Below are 24319 nucleotides of genomic sequence, written 5' to 3'. Positions count from 1 at the left end.
AGGCATCTGGTCTCCAGCAGAAACCGGGCTCCAAATCAACCTGTTTGAGCTCCAAGCAGTTCAGCTGGCATTGAAAGAATTTCTCCCATTGTCAAGGTAAAGACAGCACCACAGCTATGTGGTACTGCAGCAAGCAGGGCAGAATGGGGTCGTGGACCCTTTGTCAGGTGGCTCTGCGCCTCTGTACTTGGCTGGATCAGCTGGGCTTATCCCTGGTGGTTCAACATCTGGCAAGCTCTCTGAATGTCAGAGCAGATGAACTCAGCTGGAAATGCCTACTGTATCATGAATGGAGTCTCCATCTGGAAGTGGCACAAGGTCTCTTTCAGCAGCGGGGAGAGCCTTGGTTAGATCTGTTCACCCCTGCAGAAAACGCACAGTGTTAGCAGTATTGCTTGTTGGAGTTTCCAAGGTGGCAGTCCCTCGGGGACTCTTCATCTTGAGTGGAACTCGCACTTTCTGTATGCCTTTCTGCCTGTACCACTTTGCCCAGAGTTCTGAAGAAGAACAAAAACAACCATGCCCAAGTAATCCTTATTGCTCCAGACTGAGCAAGGTGAGCCTGGTATCCTGAGCTGTTGAGCATGTCCACAGATCCTCCGAAAAGACTCTCCCTTTAGGAGGAACGGCTGTTGGAGCAGCAGAAAGGTTCGGCACTCGAACCTGCCCGCTCTCCACCTTCGTGCGTGAAGATTGAGCGTCAGCAGGTGACTGCTTTTGACCTTCCATTAGAAGTCTGAAATTTTATCTTAGCAGCCAGGCATCCCTTCACCAAATCATTATACGCCCGTTGGACGTAATTTGTGGCATGATTCAAGACAAGTCTGTTGACCCCCGTTCTACCCCTCTTTCTGAGGTTGTGCTGTTTATACTTTCTCTGGCCCAGCAGGGCTTTGCTATTGGCACTCTCAAAGGTTATTTGTCTGCAATTTCTACTTTTTTGAGGTTGCCTAATCGACCTTCTTTTTTTAAACCCCTTATTGTAAATCAGTTCCTTAAAGGCCTTTCACATAGGTTTCCTACATCCCAAGTCATTGTGACCCTATGGGATTTGAATTTGGTTTTGACTTTTCTGCAATGCGCTTCTTTCGAGCCTCTCCACAATTGTCCTCTCAGACATCTCACTTTGAAAACAGCTTTCATTGTCACTACCTCTGCCCGCAAGGTGAGTGAGCTGAAGGCATTAAAACTAAGCACCCTACCTTTTGATCCATGCTGACAAAGTGGTGCTTCGCATTAGGGCTTCATTTTTACCAGAAGTGGTCACGCCGTTTCATGTAGGCTGGTCCTTCACCTTGCCTACTCTTTACGCACCCCACTTCCACCGCCTGGACCCAAAAAGAGCGTTGATCGTACAAAAGAGTTCCAGATGGACGATCAACTCTATTGGTTATGTGGGTGCGAAGAAAGGTCGGGTAGTGCAAAAGCGGACTATATCCAGATGGCTCATACACTGTACGCAATGGCCAAGAAGCAATCCCCTGAAGGTTTGTGTGCTCATTCTACCAGATCCAAAGTAGCGACCACTGTTAGCACAGAGTTCCTGTTCTTGATATCTACCAGGTGGCCACGTTAGCATCCTTGCACACGTTTACCAAACACTGCTGCCTTGACAGTCAGGCCCAGAGGGATTAGCACTTTGCCTGTTCGGTCCTTCAGGGCTTTCTAGTATGATCTTGGTTCGCAGACCCACCTCCAGGGATAGTATTGCTTGGGTATTTGTTCAAAGGTAAGGAATCTGCAACTAGAAGTCCCTTTGAGATAAACAAGTTACTTACCTTCGGTAACTTCTTATCTGGTAGAAATGTATTCTAGTTGCAGATTCATTATTAACCCACCCATACTCCCTGTTCTGCGAACTGATTTCTAGGGGCAGGGACTCCCCTTTCAGGCCTTAGTTATGACGCACCAGTAGTCTTTATGGCTCTGCGCTTCTGGTGTGGAAAGTCGTTAAAAGAAACTGATATCAGCATGCCAGAGTGGCTCCTATATAGGACCCGCAACATCGTGTCCAGCGCGGATGACACCGATGAGAATTGCAGAGCCAATCAACACCAGCTAATGGCATGCAGGGGTACTGTTAACGAAAATCTTCCAGATCCAGTCTAATGCCTTGGTAGAATTCAAATGGAAGGACTCTTTAACTAGAATATGTCTCCACTTGATAAGGGTAAGGGATAGAAGAGGGTAAGTAACTTGTTCGTCATACGTAATCCAACCCCGACTCCACCTGTGTCAATGGGATTGACACGGAGAACGACGCTACCCCCTCCGGTCACCAAGCCTGCTTTACCCTCTGAACCAGGCACAAGCATCTCACTGGTGCTGCGGATGCCACCGCCCACACACTCTGCTCCCCATTCCAGGAACTTATTCTGCTATAACTGCTATCTCTTCCTCTTCCGGTGCCATACACACCAGAGAGTCTACCACTGATGCCCCACTATTCCAGAAGAGAGGCTCAGATACTCTTGGAAGAAGAAGAAGAAGAAGAGGATTATTTTGGGGAAACAAACCCTCAAGACAGAAGATGAAGAGTATGGCTCATTGGATCCAGACTTTGTGGGTTTGAAGGATGCCAGGGGGAACTCATGTCACCAACTTGCCTTCCTCCCCCAGATGTGTTCTCCTATCACACACCAACCAAGAGGGCTGCAAACATGTTAAAACTACAGCTCCCTTCCCCAGAGGTCAGATCCAATATAATTGAGGTTCTGCACTCCGATACAGCTGAACCCTTCCTTCTGTTTAATGAGGCACTAATGGAGGCTCTGTGGGCCATATGGGAAAAAAACAGTTACCTTTACAGCCGTCTGAAGACAGATTGTCTGACAATATAAGAGAGCCCCAGGAAATCCCAGCTTCTTCCCCAGACAACCTTATGGTGCAACCATCTTCTTCCTTTAAAATAGCACAGGCCTCTTTTTCCTCTACAACGGGAACGTGCGCCAGTGGCCATAGCCAGATGCAGGCGTCTGAGGCACCGATACGTGTTATGCCCAGGCAGGAAGCCACATTAATCTTTGTGCATGAGATTACTTGCTACTCGACCTAACCTCATAGCAAAGATTTTAGCTAACACCTTATTGTCTATATTTATAAAGTGATATTTGTTGATATGAACAGAGTTCTAGGGGTTTTTGAGAAGAAAAGGTTTACCATTCAGGACCAGATGTCCATGCTGGCCCAGGAGAGGATGTAAACTTCAAGAACAACAAGGTGCTAGATGTATTGCTTGAATTAATGTTGACCACTGGCAATCATTTGGGGCCACATTCCAGGCCATAGTTTTTGCCCACCGTGCCACTCTAGACAAAGGCCCATCTTATACAAAGTAGTATCGACCCTGCTCCTTGTCTAAACATTACATCCCAAACTTCTATACCCACAAGCATCCTGAGATCAGTTCCAACTCACTTAGCTGGAACTAAGCTGCACCCGACTGATGAGCTCTAATAACAGTGAAACCGGCTTTGGAGTGCTTATATTCTGGTTTAGAGCGAATATGACCTGGCAGTTTGGGCTGGACTTTTCCTTTTGGAGCAGGACCTAGACTGGTTTGCAAATAGCTGGGTCTAAGCTCAGGTGTCCTATTGGGCAAAAGAACAATGGGTTGGAATGCTACCCTGAGCGATTTGCTAGTGGTTAGACAAATTCCAAGCATTCCTCCCATCAACTTGCGTTCTGGAAGTGAGCATGGGACCCATTTCTGGGATTAAACTGCAATATCAGCAAGGTGATGGATGGAATACTTGAATTAATCTCAATCACTGGTAGTCACTTGGGGCTGCATTCTAGTCCATTGCTTTTTTTGTCCTCCATGCCACTCTAGACAAAGGCCTACCTTATGTAAATCATTACCAAACCTGTTCCGCATGGGAACAGTTCATCCCAAACTACCAGGCAAGACCCCCTCCAGAAGGGACCACAAGCAACCCCAGACCGGTTTTGACCTACTTCTTCATCAGCGAGGTATACTTTTGAGTCCCATTTCTCAGGCGATGCCCACTGGTTAGACTTGTTGCAAGCATTCCTCCCATCACCTTGTGTGTGTTTGATGACCCACGAGAGGATGCAGCCCAAGATGGACTTCTGGTCAAGGAGGGCATCTGAGTCCATTGAGTATGGTGGCATTGATACTGAGGTACTGAAGGGATCATTACTAAGTAAATATTCGTAAAGATTGCGTGCCTAGCTAAGTTGCTGGGGATGATATAATAAGAGGGTTTTCTACTGATGAAGGTGCCTTGTGAATGCACCGAGTAAGAGAGGTGCTGTGGGGGATCTTGTGTAAGCATACCCCGATTGTGGAGAAGGACACAGTTGAATAATTCTAAAGGAGTGAAAGCAGACTCTGTACCAACCCATGAAGTCTGTCCTCATTCTTAAGTTTGTTCTCACACCCTAAAACTATTGCTTGAAGCTAAGGGACACTCAAAAGCAGTCAGAGCAGTCTTGTGAAGATGTTTTTTAAACTTGTGATTATTTAGCAGTTGTGTAGTGTACAGTAGGACAATACAGTACACATGTCGGCATCACATAAAAGAAAACACGATTTGAAAGTGCCTGCGAACAAAGTGTACAGTTTAGAAAAATAAATATTTCACATGAGATGGCTGGATACCCATCGCAACTTCCAATGCAGGTCCAGTACATTACAGTATTGTCCCGGATCATGTCTGACGGACAACATTTAGTAAATGTTTTGTTTCATATACCTGAACAGAACTAATGAATACATAACAATCAAAGAAATTAACATTGTAACAAAAGATACAGCGACAGCAGCAGCAAGTCTTGTTAAGATTTAGTTGATGTATGTTGTTGTTTCAATGTTTTACATGGTTGCACAAGCAACTTATTGATTCTGAGCTCACTGATCCCAGAGAGCATGAAAAAGAGACCTCTGACACAGTTACAGGGTTACCAGTTTGATACCTGGTGCCCGCAAGAAGGGTAGTTTGGAACCCCCAATTGAGAGACAGAATAAGAACCACTTAGGGCTCAAGTTTCTGACAAATGCAAACAAACCAAGCCCACTTCAGGGAAGCAGGAAGGTCAGAACACAGAAGGAAGAAGTCCTTCAAGAGTGGCAGGTGCTTTAAACTGTCTCCAGGCAAGTCACAAAAAGAGAAATTAGTTTTCTAGGATTGCATACACTATTAGGATGTGATTCCCAGGAGAACAGGGTAGAGCATATCCTTGTGTCTTTTAGCTGGGAGGTGGTTTGAAGGTAAGCTGATACGTTTTAGAACCTACTTCCACAGGGTCACAGTGAACTGAGTACCTGTCACTGCTCTATGAAGTAACTGTGCCATCCAGACCCTGGTGGTGGAAAGGTTGGTCTCCTTGGAAAAGAGGGAGAAAAGGAGTCATTTGTAGGGTAAGGATTGTTCTTAAAGGGTGCAGGGGGAGTGGCCACCCTGTGACTGTGATTTCCTTAGAGTGCAGGGGATAGTTTCCCAGAGGAAGGTAAATGTATGCTCCCGCTTGCGTTCCATAGGTGGAACGTGGACAAGGGTGCCTCACTACAGAGTACTGGTCCAAAGGTTAGGGTACAGGGACCAAAGGTGAAAGCAAGGGGTAGGGTGTGGGTCCCTCCCGCATAGGGGGACCGTTGGGGTAGGACATACTTGCTCTGACAAGGAGGACCCAAAGACTGGAGCCGGTAAGACTACTTTTGAAAGCCTTGCAGTGCCAGGAAAGTGTTCATGGTAAGTGTACAGACCCTGAATAGAAAGGCCAATCTCAGTGTCTCCCCAGAGATAGGAGAGATCTGAGTGGAAGGAAGGTATCTACATTCTGGGCTTATAAACCCCACTGTGAAAGACCTAAATGGACTGAGGCAAAAGAGACGATCCATGGCTTTGGGCCAAGAGAGTTTGCTCAAGGGAAGGAATTTAAGGAGACTGCTGATTGCCCTCCCAGGAAACTTTCAAGGAGCCTTCTGTGGGCCTATTGGTGACAGGCAAAAAGGGTGTCTTTCACCCTGTGTCTGGTTCTGATCTGGAAGGCTTGGCACTGAGAAGTGGTTTCCCAAGGCCTGAGTGTGCTGAAAGGGCCTGGACTGTGTCTAGAGAAGCCCAAGTAACCTGTAAGTGACACCTTGTCAGTCCACATGCCAGGTGTGATGCCTACCCAAGGCACTGTATTTGATCCTCACCCGTGAGTGAATAACCAGTGGCTTGGTTTTAGTAATCTGACAGGTGTCAGTAGTTTGTGCTTGTTTGTTGCCTTGCGGACAGAGCTGATCCTGGGTTAGGGATAGAGATTTGACACAAGAGGCAGATTAGGTATCATAGCCTGGTTTGCCACGGTACTGTTTCTATACTGGGGTGTACTTCGGAGAAGGATAGAGTTCATTTTCTCAGGGTTGAGGTCTGCAAATGAAGAGAAGGGTTCCCTAAAGACTGTTAGTGGCTCGGGCAGAACTTGACAGAGGTATAGTGGTAGGTTCAGAGGTGCTTGCAACAGTCAAGTGCCTCCTCACAAGCTGTACATTGTGCGTGTTCTACCGCCTGAGCAGGGAGGTCCATCAATGTATTGTTTAGTCTACCTTAGTTCTTTGCTAGTTGTGACCTGTATAGTCACTTTTTGTGACTGACCGCCCCAGATTTTTTTTCATTTTTTTGGACCGGGTTTTTCTTCCTGTTAGTACTGTGACACCGTTATTTAGTGCTTTGGTGTGTGTGCTCTCTAGTCATGAAATCGTATAGGTAAAATGTGTGTCACCCAAAAGGTCTTTTTAAATTTTCTGTAGGGCCATGGTAGATGGCACAGCAAATTCACCAGTGACTCAGAAATGTAATGTCATATATAGGCTTCAGTGTGTATTCACACCACCCTCATATAAGCAAAAATATCCCTGCCAAGAGCTCCACTCTCCTATGGATGGACTGCAATTTAAAAGCACCTCAATCTCACATGGCAAGGTAATGTGGAAAGCAATTTTTTTTATAAAAATTATTTAACCTTAACGTTTGCCTTGTAAGCCCAGGAGGCTGGGCAGTTAATAGATATTATTATATATGTATATTTGAAAATATGCCCTCCCGCTGACTGAAGGCATAAAAACTATGCTTGCTGTGGTAAACTTTTCCATGACCACGCCTAGGTGTGTTTACATTTTTGACCAGTAAAAGGCTAGAAAACTAATTCAGAGTTTCCACTTAATTTTTTTTAATCTGATTTAATTATATTTTCTGAGAACTTTAATCAGAAAGTAAATGTATAAGAATGTACTTTAGCTGCATGAGGCAGAATTGAATTAAAACTGTTTCTGCCTCTCATCACACCTCCAGAGCTGCAGTACGCATTCTTTGAAGGGACAGTTAACAACCCTGGCTCAGAATTCAGCCTCTGAGCCCAGGTAAAACATAGTGGTGTTAACCATTGGCTCTTTAGCAGGAGTTACCCATTTGAAGGGGTGTTGGACAGCTGACAGAACAAAGATCAGCCATATCACTCATTTCATTTGATGAAACCAGAGATGATGACTCCTTCTCATCCACAGGACCGTACTAGCTAGCCAGGCTCCACGTCTTGGTGGGGCAGAGAACCAGATCTTACTCTCAGATTGGAGGAGACCTCCTTTAAATAAGGGAGTGTCTACCAACCTGAAGAAAGGCCTGCCAGCTGGCAGGAGGGTTTTGCCATTTTGAAACTCTGGTTCCTGCTTAATTTTACAGGAAGGCAAAGAGAAAATGCTGCACCAAGAGAAGGATTCGGGACTGCCAGGAGGCTCACAGAGGGCTGGATGCTGCTGAGACCTGGGCGGAGAGAGAGACTTGATGCCTCAAAGCATGCCTTGAGGATCTAGGAAGAACTAAAGGACTGATTAGGGGCAAGGCAACATTTCCACAATTTGAATAGCAGTTGAACTTAGTCATTTTTCTACTTCTAGAGGACCTCAGAAAAGGTGCTGAGACTTGCCCAGTGTGGTCATACTAAAGGTGGGCACGAAAAATAGTTTCACCCTACTTAGACCTCATTGCCACGCTGAAAACAGATTTAAGTAAGACCTCGCAATAAAAGGTGTCCAGCCTTGTGGAGCCCGGCATGGCTACAGTTTCTAGCCTTGCCCCGCTGGAGAATTTTGAGCATTAAAAAAGTGACTAAGACTGAGGGTAAAACCTTGGACCAAAGTTGTGTGGCAAACCACTTGACCCGCAAAACAACCTCCATGACTACGAAATCCAGCTTTGTTGCACTCAGAGCATTTGGCACCAAAATCAGTTGTGGGGGATCGACAACGATGCATTCCACTCACTTCAGAGAACCCTTGTTGGCCTCCGCCTCAGAACTTGCCCCGCTGAACAAATATGAATTGCATTTCACATACTAAGCCAAAAGGTAAACAAAATCGATCAAGTCAATCTTCTGACATCTGCTCCTTCACAGTCCATCTGAAATCGCACCTCTTATAATTGTAAAAATTCGTGTATCTGGTTCCTTTTATTCAATATTAAATATCTAGGTGTAATTTTGATCATTCAGATTTTCTCTATTTCCCTAAATTGGGTTGGGAATTTTATTGTATTGTGCTAAATAGTTTAAAATTTGTAGTATTGCTTGCACTTACCAAATATTTCTTTGGGGATTGCCTACTGCTTGTGCAAAAGCTTACCAGGGGTTGACCAAGGATCCTCTAAGAACACTGCTTTGTAAGCGACTTTGTTTTTATTAAGTGGATAAGAGTTGTCCCCTTCTGATAAAAATTGACGGGTACTACCACCAGCTGTGATTTCCACATCACCAAAACCTGGGAACCATGCACATGAAAAGAAGTGCAAGTGATCAAATTCTACTAGCAGGAAAGGTAAATAGTGTACACCTGGAAAGCAAATATTATTGACTATTCACTGCTTATTCCATATTACACCTGAAAATAACAGAGCTTATTCCTGCTGTGTATTCTGTATTGCTTTGCTTTAGAGTGTCCATGACAAAAACTGGCTTGCATTTTTCAAGATGTAGTCTTATTCTATTGTGTTAGCTGTTACACGTCATGTAGAGACCTGCAGATATATGTGGTAAACCTGATGTAGGTAATCATATTAAGTAAACTTGATGGGTTAGGAAACTAAGAGAATTAACTGAGAAATATTACACAGGTGTCACCTGAGCGTTCTGGGAATAGGTGCATATTTTATATTTGTGTGTACTAAAAGTTTACGGAGAGCCTATTTTTTTTATTTATCAAAGATATGTAATAATATGGCAAGAACAGACAACTGTTAAGATGGTAAGCTTTTTTTCTTTTTTGTTTTAGCAGTGACTTTGCATGTATTCTATAAGTTATTTGTATTTCTCCCAGGCCTGCATCCGGGGAAGTGTAATTAATGAGGGTACTCTGGCAAAGCATCTTATTAGTCTTGAAATGCTTTTTTGAGTTTTTAATGTATGCACATTGTAGGAATTTGGCTCTGTATATACTATTTCAAAGTAAGAAATAGTGTGCACAGAGTCCAAGGGTTCCCCTTAGAGGTAAGATAGTGGCAAAAAGAGATAATTCTAATGCTCTATTTTGTGGTAGTGTGGTCGAGCAGTATGCTTATCAGAGGGTAGTGTTAAGCATTTGTTGTACACACACAGGCAATAAATGAGGAACACACACTCCGAGACAATTCCAGGCCAATAGGTTTTTATATAGAATAATATCTTTTCTTAGTTTATTTTAAGAACCACAGGTTCAAGATTTGCAAACAATACTTTAAATGAAAGGTATTTCACTCCGGTATCTTAGGAACTTTGAATCATCACAATAGCATGTACAGTTTTGGCAAAAATGGCAATAAGCTATTTTAAAAATGGACACAGTGCAAAAATCAACAGTTCCTGGGGGAGGTAAGTATTTGTTATGTTCACAAGTAAGTAAAGCACTTACAGGGTTCAAAGTTGGGTCCAATGTAGCCCACTGTTGGGGGTTCAGGGCAACACCAAAGTTACCACACCAGCAGCTCAGGGCCGGTCAGGTGCAGAGGTCAAAGTGGTGCCCAAAACACATAGGCTTCAATGGAGATAGGGGTGCCCCGGTTCCAGTCTGCCAGCAGGTAAGTATCCGCGTCTTCAGAGGGCAGACCAGGGAGGTTTTGTAGGGCACAGGGGGGGACACAAGCAGGCACAGAAAGTACACCCTCAGTGGCACAGGGGCGGCCGGGTGCAGAGTGCAAACAGGCATCTGGTTCGCAATAGGTTTCAATGGGAGACCCAGGGGTCTCTTCAGCGATGCAGGCAGGCAAGGGTGGGGCTCCTCGGGGTAGCCACCACCTAGGCTAGGAAGAGGGCCACCTGGGGGTCGCTCCTGCACTGGAGTTCGGTTCCTTCAGGTCCTGGGGGCTGCGGTGCAGTGTCTTTACCAGGCGTCTGGTTCCTTGAAGCAGGCAGTCGCTGTCAGGGGAGCCTCTGGATTCCCTCTGCAGGTGTCGCTGTGGGGACTCAGGGGGTTCAACTCTGGCTACTCATGGGATCGCAGTCGCCAGGGTGTCCTCCCTCTAGTGTTAGTTTTCCGCAGGTCGAGCCGGTGGCATTGGGTGCAGAGTGGAAAGTTTCACGCTTCCGGCGGGAAACGTGTGGTCTTTAAAAGTTGCTTCTTTGTTGCTTCTTTGTTGCAAAGTTGCAGTTTCTTTGGAACAGGGCCGCTGTCCTCAGGAGTTCTTGGTCCTTTTAGATGCAGGGTAGTCCTCTGAGGCTTCAGAGGTCGCTGGACCCTGGGGGATGCGTCGCTGTTGCAGTTTTTCTTGAAGTGGGGAGACAGGCCGGTTGGGCTGGGGCCAAAGCAGTTGGTGTCTCCGTCTTCTCTGCAGGGCTTCAGGTCAGCAGTCCTTCTTAGTCTTCAAGTTGTAGGAATCTATCTTTCTTGCTTCTAAATACTCAATTTAGGGGGGTGTTTAGGTCTGGGAGGTTAGTAGCCAATGGCTACTAGCCCTGAGGGTGGCTACACCCTCTTTGTGCCTCCTCCCGGTGTGGAGGGGGGTCACATCCCTAATCCTATTGGGGGAATCCTCCATCTGCAAGATGGAGGATTTCTAAAAGTCAGTCACCTCAGCTCAGGACACCTTAGGGGTTGTCCTGACTGGCCAGTGACTCCTCCTTGTGTTTCTCATTATCTCCTCCAGCCTTGCCACCAAAAGTGGGGGCAGTGGCCGGAGGGGCGGGCATCTCCACTAGCTGGGATGCCCTGTGGCGCTGTAACGAAAGGGGTGAGCCTTTGAGGCGCACCACCAGGTGTTACAGTTCCTGCAGGGGGAGGTGTGAAGCACCTCCACCCAGTACAGGCTTTGTTCCTGGCCACAGAGTGACAAAGGCACTCTCCCTATGTGGCCAGCAACATGTCTGGTGTGTGGCAGGCTGGCAGAAACTGGTCAGCCTACACTGGAAGTCGGGTATGTTTTCAGGGGGCATCTCTAAGATGCCCTCTGGGTGTATTTCACAATAAAATGTACATTGGCATCAGTGTGCATTTATTGTGCTGAGAAGTTTGATACCAAACATCCCAGTTTTCAGGGTAGCCATTATGGTGCTGTGGAGGTCGTGTATGACAGACTCCCAGACCATATACTCTTATGGCTACCCTGCACTTAAAATGTCTAAGGTTTTGCTTAGACACTGTAGGGGCATAGTGCTCATGCACCTATGCCCTCACCTGTGGTATAGAGCACCCTGCCTTAGGGCTGTAAGGCCTGCTAGAGGGGTGACTTATCTATGCCATAGGCAGTGTGAGGTTGGCATGGCACCCTGAGGGGAGTACCATGTCGACATAGTCATTTTCTCCCCACCAGCACACATAAGCTGGCAAGCAGTGTGTCTGTGCTGAGTGAGGGGTCCCTAGGGTGGCATAAGACATGCTGCAGTCCTTTAGAGACCTTCCCTGGCATCAGGACCCTTGGTGCCAGGGGTACCAGTTACAAGGGACTTATCTGTATGCCATGGTGTGCCAATTGTGGAGACAAAGGTACAGTTTAGGGAAAGAACACTGGTTCTGGAGCCTGGTTAGCAGGCCTCAGCACACTTTCAAATCACAACTTGGCATCAGCAAGGGCAAAAGGTCAGGGGGTAACCATGCCAAGGAGGCATTTCCTTACACACATGACACAGGGGTCATTTGGGGATGCAATAGGAGGCAGACCTTGGAAATGACGACTGAGAGAAAAGAGGCTAATAGACGTCCGAGTACGAGATTATTACTGGACAGTTTGTTGTTTTTAATCCGGTTATTTTGAATAGCTCCACCTAGTGATGCCGCTGTGCTGCACTATGAGAAGTGTAGAAAGCAGCATGCATCTGAATCTACTTCTCTTACACTTTATACTGTGAGGTAAAATTCTTGTTAACAGTGGTGCTCTATCTTCGATAAAGGCAGCAGCTTGAAGGGCCTTGAAGTTAATGTCATTACTTATTCTTGAGTTTCATCCTTACGTCAGTGTTGTTACAGGGAGATGTGCTGGCACATGGGAAGTGCCCACAAGAGGGAGGATAATGAATCCTCCCACTTCTCGCCTCTCTCCCTGAAGCCTAAAAACACCCAGATGCTATAAACAGGTCAGCTAGTGTATTTAAGGACACTCAAAGGAGGCGGGGGCTTAGTCTGAGTGTCTTTTCAGTGCAGCGGCCTACACCTAGTCAGTGGTCACGTCTAGGACCTTGCTTAGAGATGATGTTGGGACTGTCCTTCATGGAATCATCTGCATAACTTTATTTAAATTACTTAATGTTTTTGTAAATGATAGCTTCAGTACGCCTGCCAACATGCAACAGAGACTGCTGGGATTCATACGCCCCGATGTTGGAAGTTCTCAACAAGCACAGCAAGAGCTCCAGAGGAAGTATCACAGTAAGAACAGGTTATATAAGTCTAAAAATATCTGAGATACAGGGGGGATAAGACACATTTACAGACAGTCTAAAAGAGTTCTCATTCTTGTTTTCAGTATTTTCCTTGATTGTATTTAGAAACTTGAATTCCATTACATCTTAAATGAAGAGGGGAAATCAAGCTACTTTTTTCACATTTCCACTTCACTAATTCAAGGACGTTTTTGCCGTATAGTTGGCAGTACTGCTCTGATTCCATCCCTTTCACTTTGCTATAGTCTAACAGAAAGTATAACATAAGTTAAGAATAGTGTGAAATGCAATTACCTTGGCATTGTAATCAACTTAACAGCTTTAAGGACGACTAATAACAAGCACATAGTTTGCAGCCATGTTTTCTGTTTAAACTAACTCTCTTCAGTAACTCAGCAAATACTTTGCTTATAAATTCAATGTTCAGCTTGGCTATGGGAAACTAACTTTTATATTTCTCTGTAAACTAACTTTTATATTTCTCTGTAAACTAATTTTTATATTTCTCTGTATTGTAGCAGAGGCTCAGTTAAATGAAAAGATTTCCCTTCAGTGGATCCAGCAGCTTGTTCGTAAAACATGCCAGGCATTGGCTTTATGGAAACTATTGTGTGAACACCAGTTCAGTGTTATTGTGGGTGAACTCCAGAAGGTATGACATTGAATAACTCTAGGTGATACTTTATCACTGTCCATTAAATTAAGGGTGTTGTATTGACTGTGGTTGATATTTTGTATAGGTCTTTATGCACCAACCAAGACACTTTCTAATTTGTAATTAAAAAGTTCAAAAATGTGCAATTGGAAATGACATTTGCATATAGTTAGCCTCATCAAGAATTGTGTGGCGGAGCTGCTTATTAGTGCATTAGTGATCCTAGCAAGTGTAGTGATAGTGGGTGTAATAATAAGTATGCTTTCAGTTTATTTCATGGTTTTCACTTCATCAGGTGCAGGCCAGCTAGAATGTGCAAACATTTTGACACAGATTCCTTAAAATTACTAATCCAAAGTCAACGGTATTTTTGAAGTGGCTATTCCCACTCACAGTAATAGAAAAAACCCACACCACTGCTTCACTACTCTCACATTTTCCTCCTAATCTACTCACCTTCCCCTTCCTCTGTACAAGATCAAATGTTCACCACCCGATTCCTTCTTCTTCACCCTCCTCATCATTCTCCTCCTTCACTCCAAACTCCTTCTCATCATCCTACACGCACCATCCTCCTGTAACATATTATTTGATTGCCTCTTCTCAGGCATGACTATATTCTTTGTCTTTTGATCACTCTGCTAACACCCTTAACATCCAAGAGTATTACTGTGCTCATTCCCATATGTGTATTTTATCTTCCCTAGCCTTTGGTTGGGTGTACCGCCTATTGTTTGGTGTCTTCCATATGTGCCCCCCCCCCCCCCCCCCCTTAATAACAGTTTATCACTAATTCTCCCACAGGTGGTTGGTTCACATGAGCTGCTTCTTGTGGGGAAGTGTGCCTGTACTAGGCAAGTGTGATTCTTTTATGCTACCCTAATACCATGTGTGAATACCCCCAATTGTAGGTTGTCAGCTGCCCTCTTGGATGTGTTGGTCTGCTTGTCCAAGTTTAGTTAAACTGTGCCACCTATTCTTGATCTGAACTGTCCTTATGAAACCCCTTTTCAGACTCATTGTTCAGACAATTTATATTTGTGATCCTCTTACTGTTAATATATTACTCATTTGGCCCAAAGTTGTCAACATATTTCAGTGCTTTTTATGGGTGTTAGATGTAGTGTCTGCTACCTTTAAATTGATGTGTAGACTTGCTTGCTCGAAGCAGGAGGACATACAATATCAGTCAATGAAAGGGAGCACATCATTTCCAAAATTTAATGAATCGATACATTCAGAATACCCCTATGAAAAGAACAATTTTTGTGCTGGACGTCTCCCTGAGCTCTTCTAGTTTTCTACAGTTTTTTCTCTATTTTAAAGAAGAATCCACTTCAGAAAAAGACTAAGATCTGCAGATTCTGACTAAACAGCTAAATTAGCACCAGGAAAGAGAGGGCTCTTCAGGTCATGTGGAACATGTGGAAAGAAATGGCTGCAATCAGGAAATTCACACAAGAAGTGCATCTACTTTCTGCACCCTGAAAACAAGGTAAAAGACTATAAGATATGCCGCACCTTTTCTCAAAAGACATTGAAAGGTGGTTTGGTTAAAAAAAATTAGTCTAAGGACACCCCTCTATCTGTGGAGAACTATGATGATTTCTGAAAGACTGAAAAATCCCGTAAGAGGGATAGGTCTCATGGGCGAGTGCCACCAGGGTCACCAGAAAAGGCAATGAAAAAGGCCCATGATGGGTCTTCAGAACGTTCAATAAAGTCAGAGGAACATTCAAATTCATTTAAAAAGAAAAAAGGTCTCATCCGAGAAGGTTCAATCTAAGCTTACTACTCCTTCACTAAAGTAGATACACTTAAAAAAAAAATCCGTCTATGGCAAAACGTCTCAAAACAGTTTCTAAACCACATATTGAATTCTCGTTGTTGACGACACTGTCAATGACCTCGTTGACGACAGCGTCGACCTAAATTTTTGCATTATGTCACAAAGACAACCCTATTTGCCCATGCGGACCAGGGTCCGTATTAATTAAGTAAACAAAGTCCATCATGCGTCTCCTTCTATTACATAGGGCGCCCTTGCAATAGCATAAGGAAACCAACAACCAGTGTATTGCTTACGCAATCCAGTGGCCAGATCTCTAATAGCCTGCATATACAGATTTACTCAGACTTAGAAGGTTTCTGTTGCTGTTACATATTATCCAATATGTATGCAAACAACAGTACAACTTAATCCAAAATGTGTTCTGACGACACAGTGCTTAAGTGAGTGAATAAATACATACCATATGTACAAAAGACACCATAAAACCTCCCTGGTTTGTTACATAGTTTTTCTGTCAAACATGTACAAACAGTGTTGTACATTGTGGATCACAAATGATCTAGTAACCAAGAGAGATAATTGTTTACATTTTGATCCCCTATAAGTTAAACTGTCTCTTTGGGACCAAGTCATCTGGTTCAGTACCATTAATGAGTACATTACGTTTTTTATCAGCCATTAAAATGTGATGTCTGGGAGATTCAGAGTTGTGATAGATTGACAGTTACTCAATTGAAAAAGCTGGACCTGTCTCGCTCAGAATTATTTTGCCTATGTACAGTGTCAACCATCCATTTGCGGAGCCTCATGGCGGTGAATCTGTCACAAGTCCAAATTTCCCGGACATCACGCTTTAATGGGAGACGTTTGACCCGAAATGCACAGGTAGAAGTGTTTCATAAGTAGATGAAGTGCTGTCTAACAGAGAAAGTTGTTATTCATGTAGACATCCTATCTTTTGTGGTGATATGGACTTAATTTGGTTAATACACAACATAATGTACAACGTAATGTACTCCTTAATGGTACTGAGCCATGCACTCACTTAAGCACTGTGTCGTCTGCAGTTATTTTGTATTAAGTTGTACTGTCATTTGCATATATATTAGATAATACATAACAGCACCAGAAACCTTCTCAGTTTGAGTATTTTGGTATAAACAATCCAAATGAGAATGGATCACTGGACTGTGTAAACAATACATTGGTTGTTGGTCTACCCATACTATTGCAAGAGGGGGACATTTACATCTGCGGCATCACCAGTGATAACAATACTATCCACTAGAATCTTTTGACAATGGCACAGTCGACCAAGATGTCATTGATCAAGTTATTGATGGCGAGGACACCGCCGACACCGTTGACGATGACCACACCGCCAATGAAAACCTCGCCGATGACATTATCAATCACTGCATCGTCAAAGGAAAAACATTGCCATAGTCAACAATTTCCGTGGGACTCCCACTTGGACAACGGGGAATTATTCAAGCATGTGAACATGTGAATCTATAAAAGATGGCAATACTGGAGAACTATAGTTACAGGTAAGTAACTTACTTTCTTTGTTAGCCTTACTCATAGTCCCTCTATTAACCTTTAGGCTAGGGACTGGGGTAGCTGTTACTGAGGGTCTTGGGAGCTCGAATTGTTTAGCTGGCTCACTCGGATGTGTCATATATTTTCTTATCTACTGAAATTTAGCATATGTTTGACAGCATTGTTTTCAGAATGTAGATTGTTTTGGCATGCCTTGCTTGGAATTCATCCCTTGTCCTTGGCTTGTTTTAACATAATTTTTGCTCTTCTGAAGATTTATGGATAAAGCAAACATGAATTTTATTTTGTCGCTTTTGCTGCAGTTCTCCAACACTGGATATTTCTTAGATTAACTGGCTTGGATTATTTCCTCTTCTAAATCTGGAAATCCTTGGGAAGACAAGCTGCATAAGGAGTGACACATTGCATTCATTTAAACATTTACTGGGAACATCATATCCAGTTCGTGTGAACTGGCTGGGAGCCAGTTTGACAAAGTGGAAGACTTTAATTTCTACTCTCCAGTCACCTGTCTGTTGCCAGATCGATTTGCTTCAGTGATCCGGGCACATGATCACAGTTCAGCTGAACAGTCTGACCTGGAGACAGGTTCATGACTCGAGCCAGCAGCATTCCACACCACTTTCAGTAGGTGGGTATGATTTTGACCACCTTAAACTTTGGGGCATTAGCCTGTCGCCAAGGCCGTTAGAGAAGGTCTGAATACTTCTTGGTCACGTCCGATCACAGACAATATGGACTTGGTCCAGGCCTTGGAAACTAGGACAATAGTTTCAGTTAATTCTCTTGGCCATACAACAGCATAAACGGCACATAAGGAAATCCAATAAAAGCAAGTAAAGCAACACATGGACCTCAACCATGAACACAATCAAAAGGTAGTAAATAAATCAAATGATAATGTAAATCCGGCAGGCAATAATCCAGTGAACGGTTCATCATAGACGGCGGTCCAAAAAACAGATGTTATGGATTCTGTCACCCAGGAAAAATTAAAGCTATCAGAAGCCAATGGTAATATCCAATCAGGTGATAAATATAGCAAAACATACCAGGCCTCTGAAGCCGATAAAACTCCAGATTGGTGGAGCTCGCTCATGGCAATGTTGCCTCCAATCTGACAAACTGGAAGTCTAGATCGACCTTATTAACTTAATGGCCCCACACCTTTTAAGTATAAGCGCAAAATTAGAACTCATGACAAACTTGGTTACAAAGGTCCAGGAAGGCTTATTCTCGATCTCGCAAGATGTGCTCCTGGAGCCCGATATTAGTGGAGCCACTCTAGCAACCAGTGTGGCTGTGTGGCACTGAAGCTCAGGCGGAGGAGCTCCTTAATAATGTTGGAAGAGCCCTTGCCCTGACTGAACCAGCGTGGAAACCTTGCATTGGTGAGCGGGGGCCGCTGGAGTTTAGCTGCGGTGCCTGTGAGTAGTGGGCATCGGGAGTATAGCGGTGACTTCCAATCCCGAACTGGGCCTCAGAGGCCCTGTGACGACAGGGGCCAGGGTTGAACTTAACTCCCAACCCCCCAGATCTCATCTAGATACCACTGACTCAGTGGCAAGAGCCATGGGAGCATCCGTTTCCATACTTAGCTGGATGTTGTCTCTTTGGTGCTAAAACAGATTCTGCATTAGAAAGATTTGAAGACAGTGGAAAAAGGCCAGATCCCTGGGCCTTCAGTCCCAGTCTATGTACTGTACACAATTATGGGGCTTCAGCAGCACGCCACCCAACAACAGGCAAACCCTTTCTACAGAAAATATCGAGTGTGGGGCAAAGGAAGTCTGAGCACTGCCAGTTCACTCTGCTTCCATATGGTCTCACTTCAGATCTTCCAGCCTTCACAAAGGTGATGGCAGTGGTTGTGGCCCCTCTCAGATGGGTAGGAATCCCAGTATTTCCTTCATTGAACAACTGGTTCATTAAATCTAGCTCTCTGGAAATTATGTCTCACCACTTTGAGGTGATAATCTAGTTGTTCAACCTAGGCTTTTTGATCAACAAGCCTAGATCTTACCAAGGACCCTCTCACCACATGCTATTCATAGGGGCAGAACTGGACACCACATCAAGTTAAGCCTTCCCTCCTCCTCAGAGGGTTCAATATATTCAGGCTATGATTCCGATGTTCCAGAGTGGAGCGATCATTCCAGTCCTGCTTAGGCTATTAGCCTTCTCCATTCTGTTGGTTACCCATGCATGCTGACTAATGGGGGCCTTCCAGTGGTGTCTTTGCCGGCAGTGGTTCAAACACCCTGCAAAGCTCCAATGCTGCATCAAAATATCCAGTAAAACTATGGTCGATCTAATTCCCTCTCATTAAAAGCAGCACATAAGCAGATCTCTGGGTCCACATTTCTGTGCTCTGCAGCTGTAAACACCACTGTGACTACTTTGCAGTCTCAGAAAAGGGGATGCCTCCTCAAATACAGTCAATGGCAGGCTCTTTGAGGACGAAGGATAAGTGATCATCCTCCTCCTTGACTGCAGCATTGTTCACGGCTGCCTTGTCAGCTACCTCACTAGTGTCCTTTCCAGTAGCTACACAGTAGCTAACACCCTCCAGTCAGTGTCCAAATGCTTGCCAACCACCTTGGTGATGAATTGTCATTCAGATATTCTCTGTGATAATCGTTAATTATCTCATCAAGAGAGACACATTTGAAGGATACAGTGAAGATTTACTTGCTGGCTAACATCTCGTCAGTGACTCCTCGAGTACAGGACTAGTTTTAAACAGTGTCATGGGTTCTGCAAGATCACCCTTCACTCCAGCTCCATGTAATTAGGTTGCAGGTTTCACTTCTGAATATTACAGCTCTGTCACCTCCATAGATTCTGGGCTAGCTCTTTTATAGCCAAGATGAGAACATAAGTCAAGAAAGAGGCAGTTCAGGTGATGCTCAATCTGGTGCTACCTTTGGACCGCAGGAGTTAATCCTACATTTCTCCTAGTGTACAGAGTTGGAGTTGGAGTACTATGAAGATACTTGAGAGGAACAGAAGCTCTACCGCCTTCTATTATTCTTTAGTACTTTTTATTAGTATCAAGAACACCCATACAACGGATGGTAGTTGATGACGCCATCTAGACTCATGCTTGCTTTTTCAGCAGGCAAAGAATCTTTTATTTTGAGGTTGTCTGGGAAGGTACCTTCGGTGAAGGAGGCATTGATGCTGATGATGATGAAGAGGTGTACAAGAGCAAGCCCTTCAAGAGATTTCAAAATGGATGACTGTACAATATCATCCTGATAAGTACTATGGTATGCATGAAAAGTGGCATTGTACAAAAAACGTTGGCCTAGAATGCTTTTGAGTAATTGTAATAGTCTTTAAGGTCAGTGCAAGGGGAAAGTGACCTAGACTTTCACGGCATGTAATCAACTTAAAAAGAATTTGAAACAATCTCTATGTACTATAAATGTAAAACAAGCGAGATTTATTATCCACATATATTTTATATCATGTTGGATCAGACGATTAATAGTATAAATCCTGTCATAACATGTAATTTACATTTGTTTGGGTAGGTGCTCCTAAAAAAACAGTGAAAGTGCTGAGGTGCAAGTGAGTGATGGTGATATATACAAGTAGTGCAGAGTGTGGTGGTATGCAAATTATCGACTTCCAGTGGCTCCTAAAATCCAGGAGGCCCTGGAGTGTCACAACATTTATTTTTGTCTCATCCACTCTTTGGACATGTGTCGACGTTTCGACCCCGTATTCTGGTAAGTCAGGATGGGGTCATCATCAGGACAGGGAAAATTGCATTGGAAGCACCTAAATTCCAGTGGGGGATTAAATCAGGTAACATCTGTGATCTCCAGGAAAGGTAGTCCCGGAGTCTGGGTATCTGTATCAGTCTGTCGACTTGTGGTGATGGGAGAGTCAAAGATCACTTAACTCCAGTGTTCGGAGGCTCAATGTATTGAGCATACCGGGGGCTAAGACTAGCCAGGGAGCGCCACTTGTATGAGGCTCCAATGATTTGGTATAAAGGTCACTCCCACAGCGGTCAACAGGCCTTATTAATCGGCCAATGCCCGGGTTTCCAAAACCCCTGGGAGAGGTCTGCGAAAAATCGTCAGGAATCGTGAGTAATTGTAAGCAACTGGGATTGATGCACGCACTCCACTGATCTCCTTTTTGTTTTGTTTTTCTATGCTGATTGAAAAAGTGGTATGCATGTATAGAGATTCTTAAAAGTAATAACAAGGTTATGTTCAAACTTCACATTGAGCAATTAATCATGCATACTTGTCCCTAAAGGTAGTAGAAAAATGCAGGATGACTCTGTCTTCTCCGTTAGTGTTACAGAAGTGTAGAATTCCTCACTTCTTTCCTTAAAAGAAATACACACCCTTTTTCAGGCGTACTTAAAATATATCTTTTTCAAGAGGATTATGCTGATTTTGAATTTTGAGATTGGAGACAGGGAAATTCGCTGTCAAAGTTTTAGGAAATTACTGGTTTGAAGGTAGCTATTTGCTAACCACATGATCGATGCCAGAGAGCAGACCTGAGTCTGAGTGCCGAGCTGCAGTGCTGAAGCACCGCTGCTGCTAAAAATGCTGAACAGGCCCCAAACGGCCCCCTGTCGGAAACAGCGAAGGCGGGCCACTCTATGCGCACAGTCCCTGCTGAAGCCAGTTTCCAACCAGCCAACAGGTTGAGTTGCTCGTTCAAGTAGGCCGAGTGATCAGCTGTGCACAGCAGCAATCAAGCAGTGGTGGCAAATGAGCAGAAAGGGCCCTAGGCCGCGGCCCACTGGCCTACAGGCCTTAGGCATCCTCAAAGTCATCCGACAGGCACCTAACCTGAAGCCAAGAGTACATCACAGAGCCCGTTTGGTATCTCCGGGCTAACCTAGGTAAAGGAGAACAAAGGTGCCCTCGCCAGCCCGACCACACCCGCAGTCTGCTCTTAACCACCCGGGCCCTTGCCTAGAGCCCATCTCTCAGATCTCTTCCAGATCCCAACAGAACTCACAAGTGAGGCCCGCAAGTGGGGCCCCGCATCAGATATAGGGCAACCGTTCTGGCACCTGCACTCGCTGCCACTCTCTTGTCCTCGATAGGCTCTTTTCTCCTTTGCCTTTGTCCAAGGGCATTGAGAGCCTGAAGAAGTTGCAAAGAGCCATAGATGGAAGCACATATGGAGGAGGGCTAATAGAGGACAACAGAGGCAGGTGAAAAGGAACTGAGGAGCTATTAGCGGCACACATAAGGAGCGCAAGGGCACAATACAACACACAAGAACTTAAGTGCTGAACCTAAAATACAGAGTAACAACCATTGCACATTCCAGTCCTCAGTCTTAAAACAAAGTGCAACAGATTCACACAGTGTCTACCTCCTGGCCACCTTTTTGAATAACTGACCACCTTGATAAGGTGCTTCCACGCTTGATAAGGAAGTCACTCACTCTGTCACTCAAACCATTTCCCTGGCGGGTGGACAGCCTATAGCAAGCCCCATCGGGGCTCAAGCAAGCTTGTCACAGGTAAGCGCACTTCCAGATTAAGTACATCTGCATCCATCGGGACATGAAGTCAGGAGTGCAGAGGCGTTTGGTGCACCAGATGCAAAAATTACTCCAAACGACCACAGCTAAGTACCGAACAAGTTGGTCAATTACCTTAGCAGGCATAAGAAAGCCCCCTCAGGCAAGCAACCTGCACCCAATGGAACATGAACACGGTAGTGCAAAGGAGTGCAGAGCGCCCGTAACAACACATCCGTACTGGCCGACATTGGGCAAGTACCCAGTATGATGACGAACTACACCGAAGTACCCCAGCCAACTCTAATAGGTAACAAAGTCCTTCTGGTGCCCCAATCTGCCTCTCTAGGCTCACACAACACACTAAACCATTGTAATCGGATGAAACTTTTCAAGAACATTAGGTCCCTGGAAAACCTCAAATCACTAGACATGGCCTAGGTAGCATTTGTAAAACCAAGGGAATTTCAAAGGACAGAATCTACTCTGATCACCATGGCTTCCCCCATCCCAGGCCAAAAGGTGCTTGAAGAAAAATACATTTTCTAGAGATGGGGTATTAGGGTCTCATTCTACAATGATAATTGCTTTCCAACCCCTCTAGCAAGCTCTCCAGAGGTAGCATACTCAGAGATAACATCACAACGACCCATCACAGTCATGTGAAAACCAACCCGGGGGAGCTCTGCACTGCGGAATATAACGACCTACAATCCATGGAATAGCAGGAAGCAACCTCCCTTTTCCATTTTAAAAAGAAAGTCCTATTGGTTCTTCAAGATCGAGCTTGGAGATCCCAGAGGTGCTGTAGCAAGTAAGTGCACCAACAAAAACTGATTTGTTTTGGCTCCCCGTGGCCCTGTAAGGCAGGAGGGAAGCATGAATGGGGAAAATAACTCGGTATAACAATAAGCAGGCCTCTAAGATCACCGAAATGCAGATACCACTACTCTCAATATGTTCATGGAACATATCTGGAATCGAGAACAAGATCACAAACCCTGTAGTGGTTGAATATCTAAGGCTGTTTCAAGTGATTTTGCTGCAAGAGACTTGGACTGAACACTTGGTGCCTCTAAGTGGGTCACATGGAGATATCAAAGATTGCCACAAGGCAGAGCAAAAGGTGTCGCTCAAAGGTGGGCCTTTCAATATACATCTTGCTGCAACTGAAAATCTAAGTCAAACTAATCCTCTGCACAGCAAACTGACAGTAAAAATAGAGGGCTGAGCGTGCAAAGAAAAACATCTTTTAATATTACTAAACTTTTATATCAACCAGCAACGGAATTTAAGACTGGCTGCTGGTCTGAGATTGGATTCTACACTCCTGAGCCTGAAATCAGCTCATGATGCACAGTTCACAATAGCTTCTGGGGATTTTAATGCGAACCTCTTCCCTTCTCTCGCCAACAGTGAAACTCTCCTGGCACAAGACAACACATTGAAAATTCCACCACAAGCAGCGCCACCACTTAGATGTAGCGACCAGCTGGGTTCACTGCTTGCCACAAACCTAACAGCTTCAGGGCTTAATAGGAGATTTACAAGGGTCACACCGCCGGCCCGGACGCACTCCTCTAAAAGGTCATTCACTGTGATAGACTATAGGGCATCTCGATTAGCCCTCTTCAAATATATTGCGCACTTAAGCATTGAAGAATGTTAGGAAAGTGACCATAGTCAACAGAAAACATCAGTCAACTCCGAACCTGCTCTCTACGCTTCAGCCAACATTTTCACTTCAGACCTAACATCAGAAAATCTTAAGCGGCTGCGCTGGCAAGCACAACAGCAAGACACACTCTTATTAGAGTGTATGAATCTGTCAGGAGAATACCCCTTCTGACGTTCAACCGCTGTCGGCGACTGGAAGCAGTATTGCAGAGTTCTGATGAGGCACAGCAAAAAGAAAACCTCCCACATTACACTAACTACCAACCAGGAAAACT

General features: G+C 44.6%; 1 protein-coding gene across 2 annotated transcripts in view; it reads left to right on the top strand.

Moving 5' to 3' along the window:
* Positions 1 to 24319, top strand: part of NUP155 (nucleoporin 155) — a 546729-nt gene that overhangs the window by 210950 nt on the left and 311460 nt on the right. For both annotated transcript variants that reach the window (XM_069221247.1, XM_069221245.1), the window contains 2 exons: positions 12729 to 12832; positions 13365 to 13498. In XM_069221247.1, coding sequence (XP_069077348.1) covers positions 12729 to 12832; positions 13365 to 13498 — 238 coding nt within the window. The remainder of the gene's footprint in view (positions 1 to 12728; positions 12833 to 13364; positions 13499 to 24319) is intronic.

This window comes from Pleurodeles waltl, chromosome 1_1, assembly GCF_031143425.1.
Source record: "Pleurodeles waltl isolate 20211129_DDA chromosome 1_1, aPleWal1.hap1.20221129, whole genome shotgun sequence".
Taxonomy (NCBI): Eukaryota; Metazoa; Chordata; class Amphibia; order Caudata; family Salamandridae; genus Pleurodeles; species Pleurodeles waltl.
This window is presented reverse-complemented; position numbering and strand designations above follow the sequence as displayed.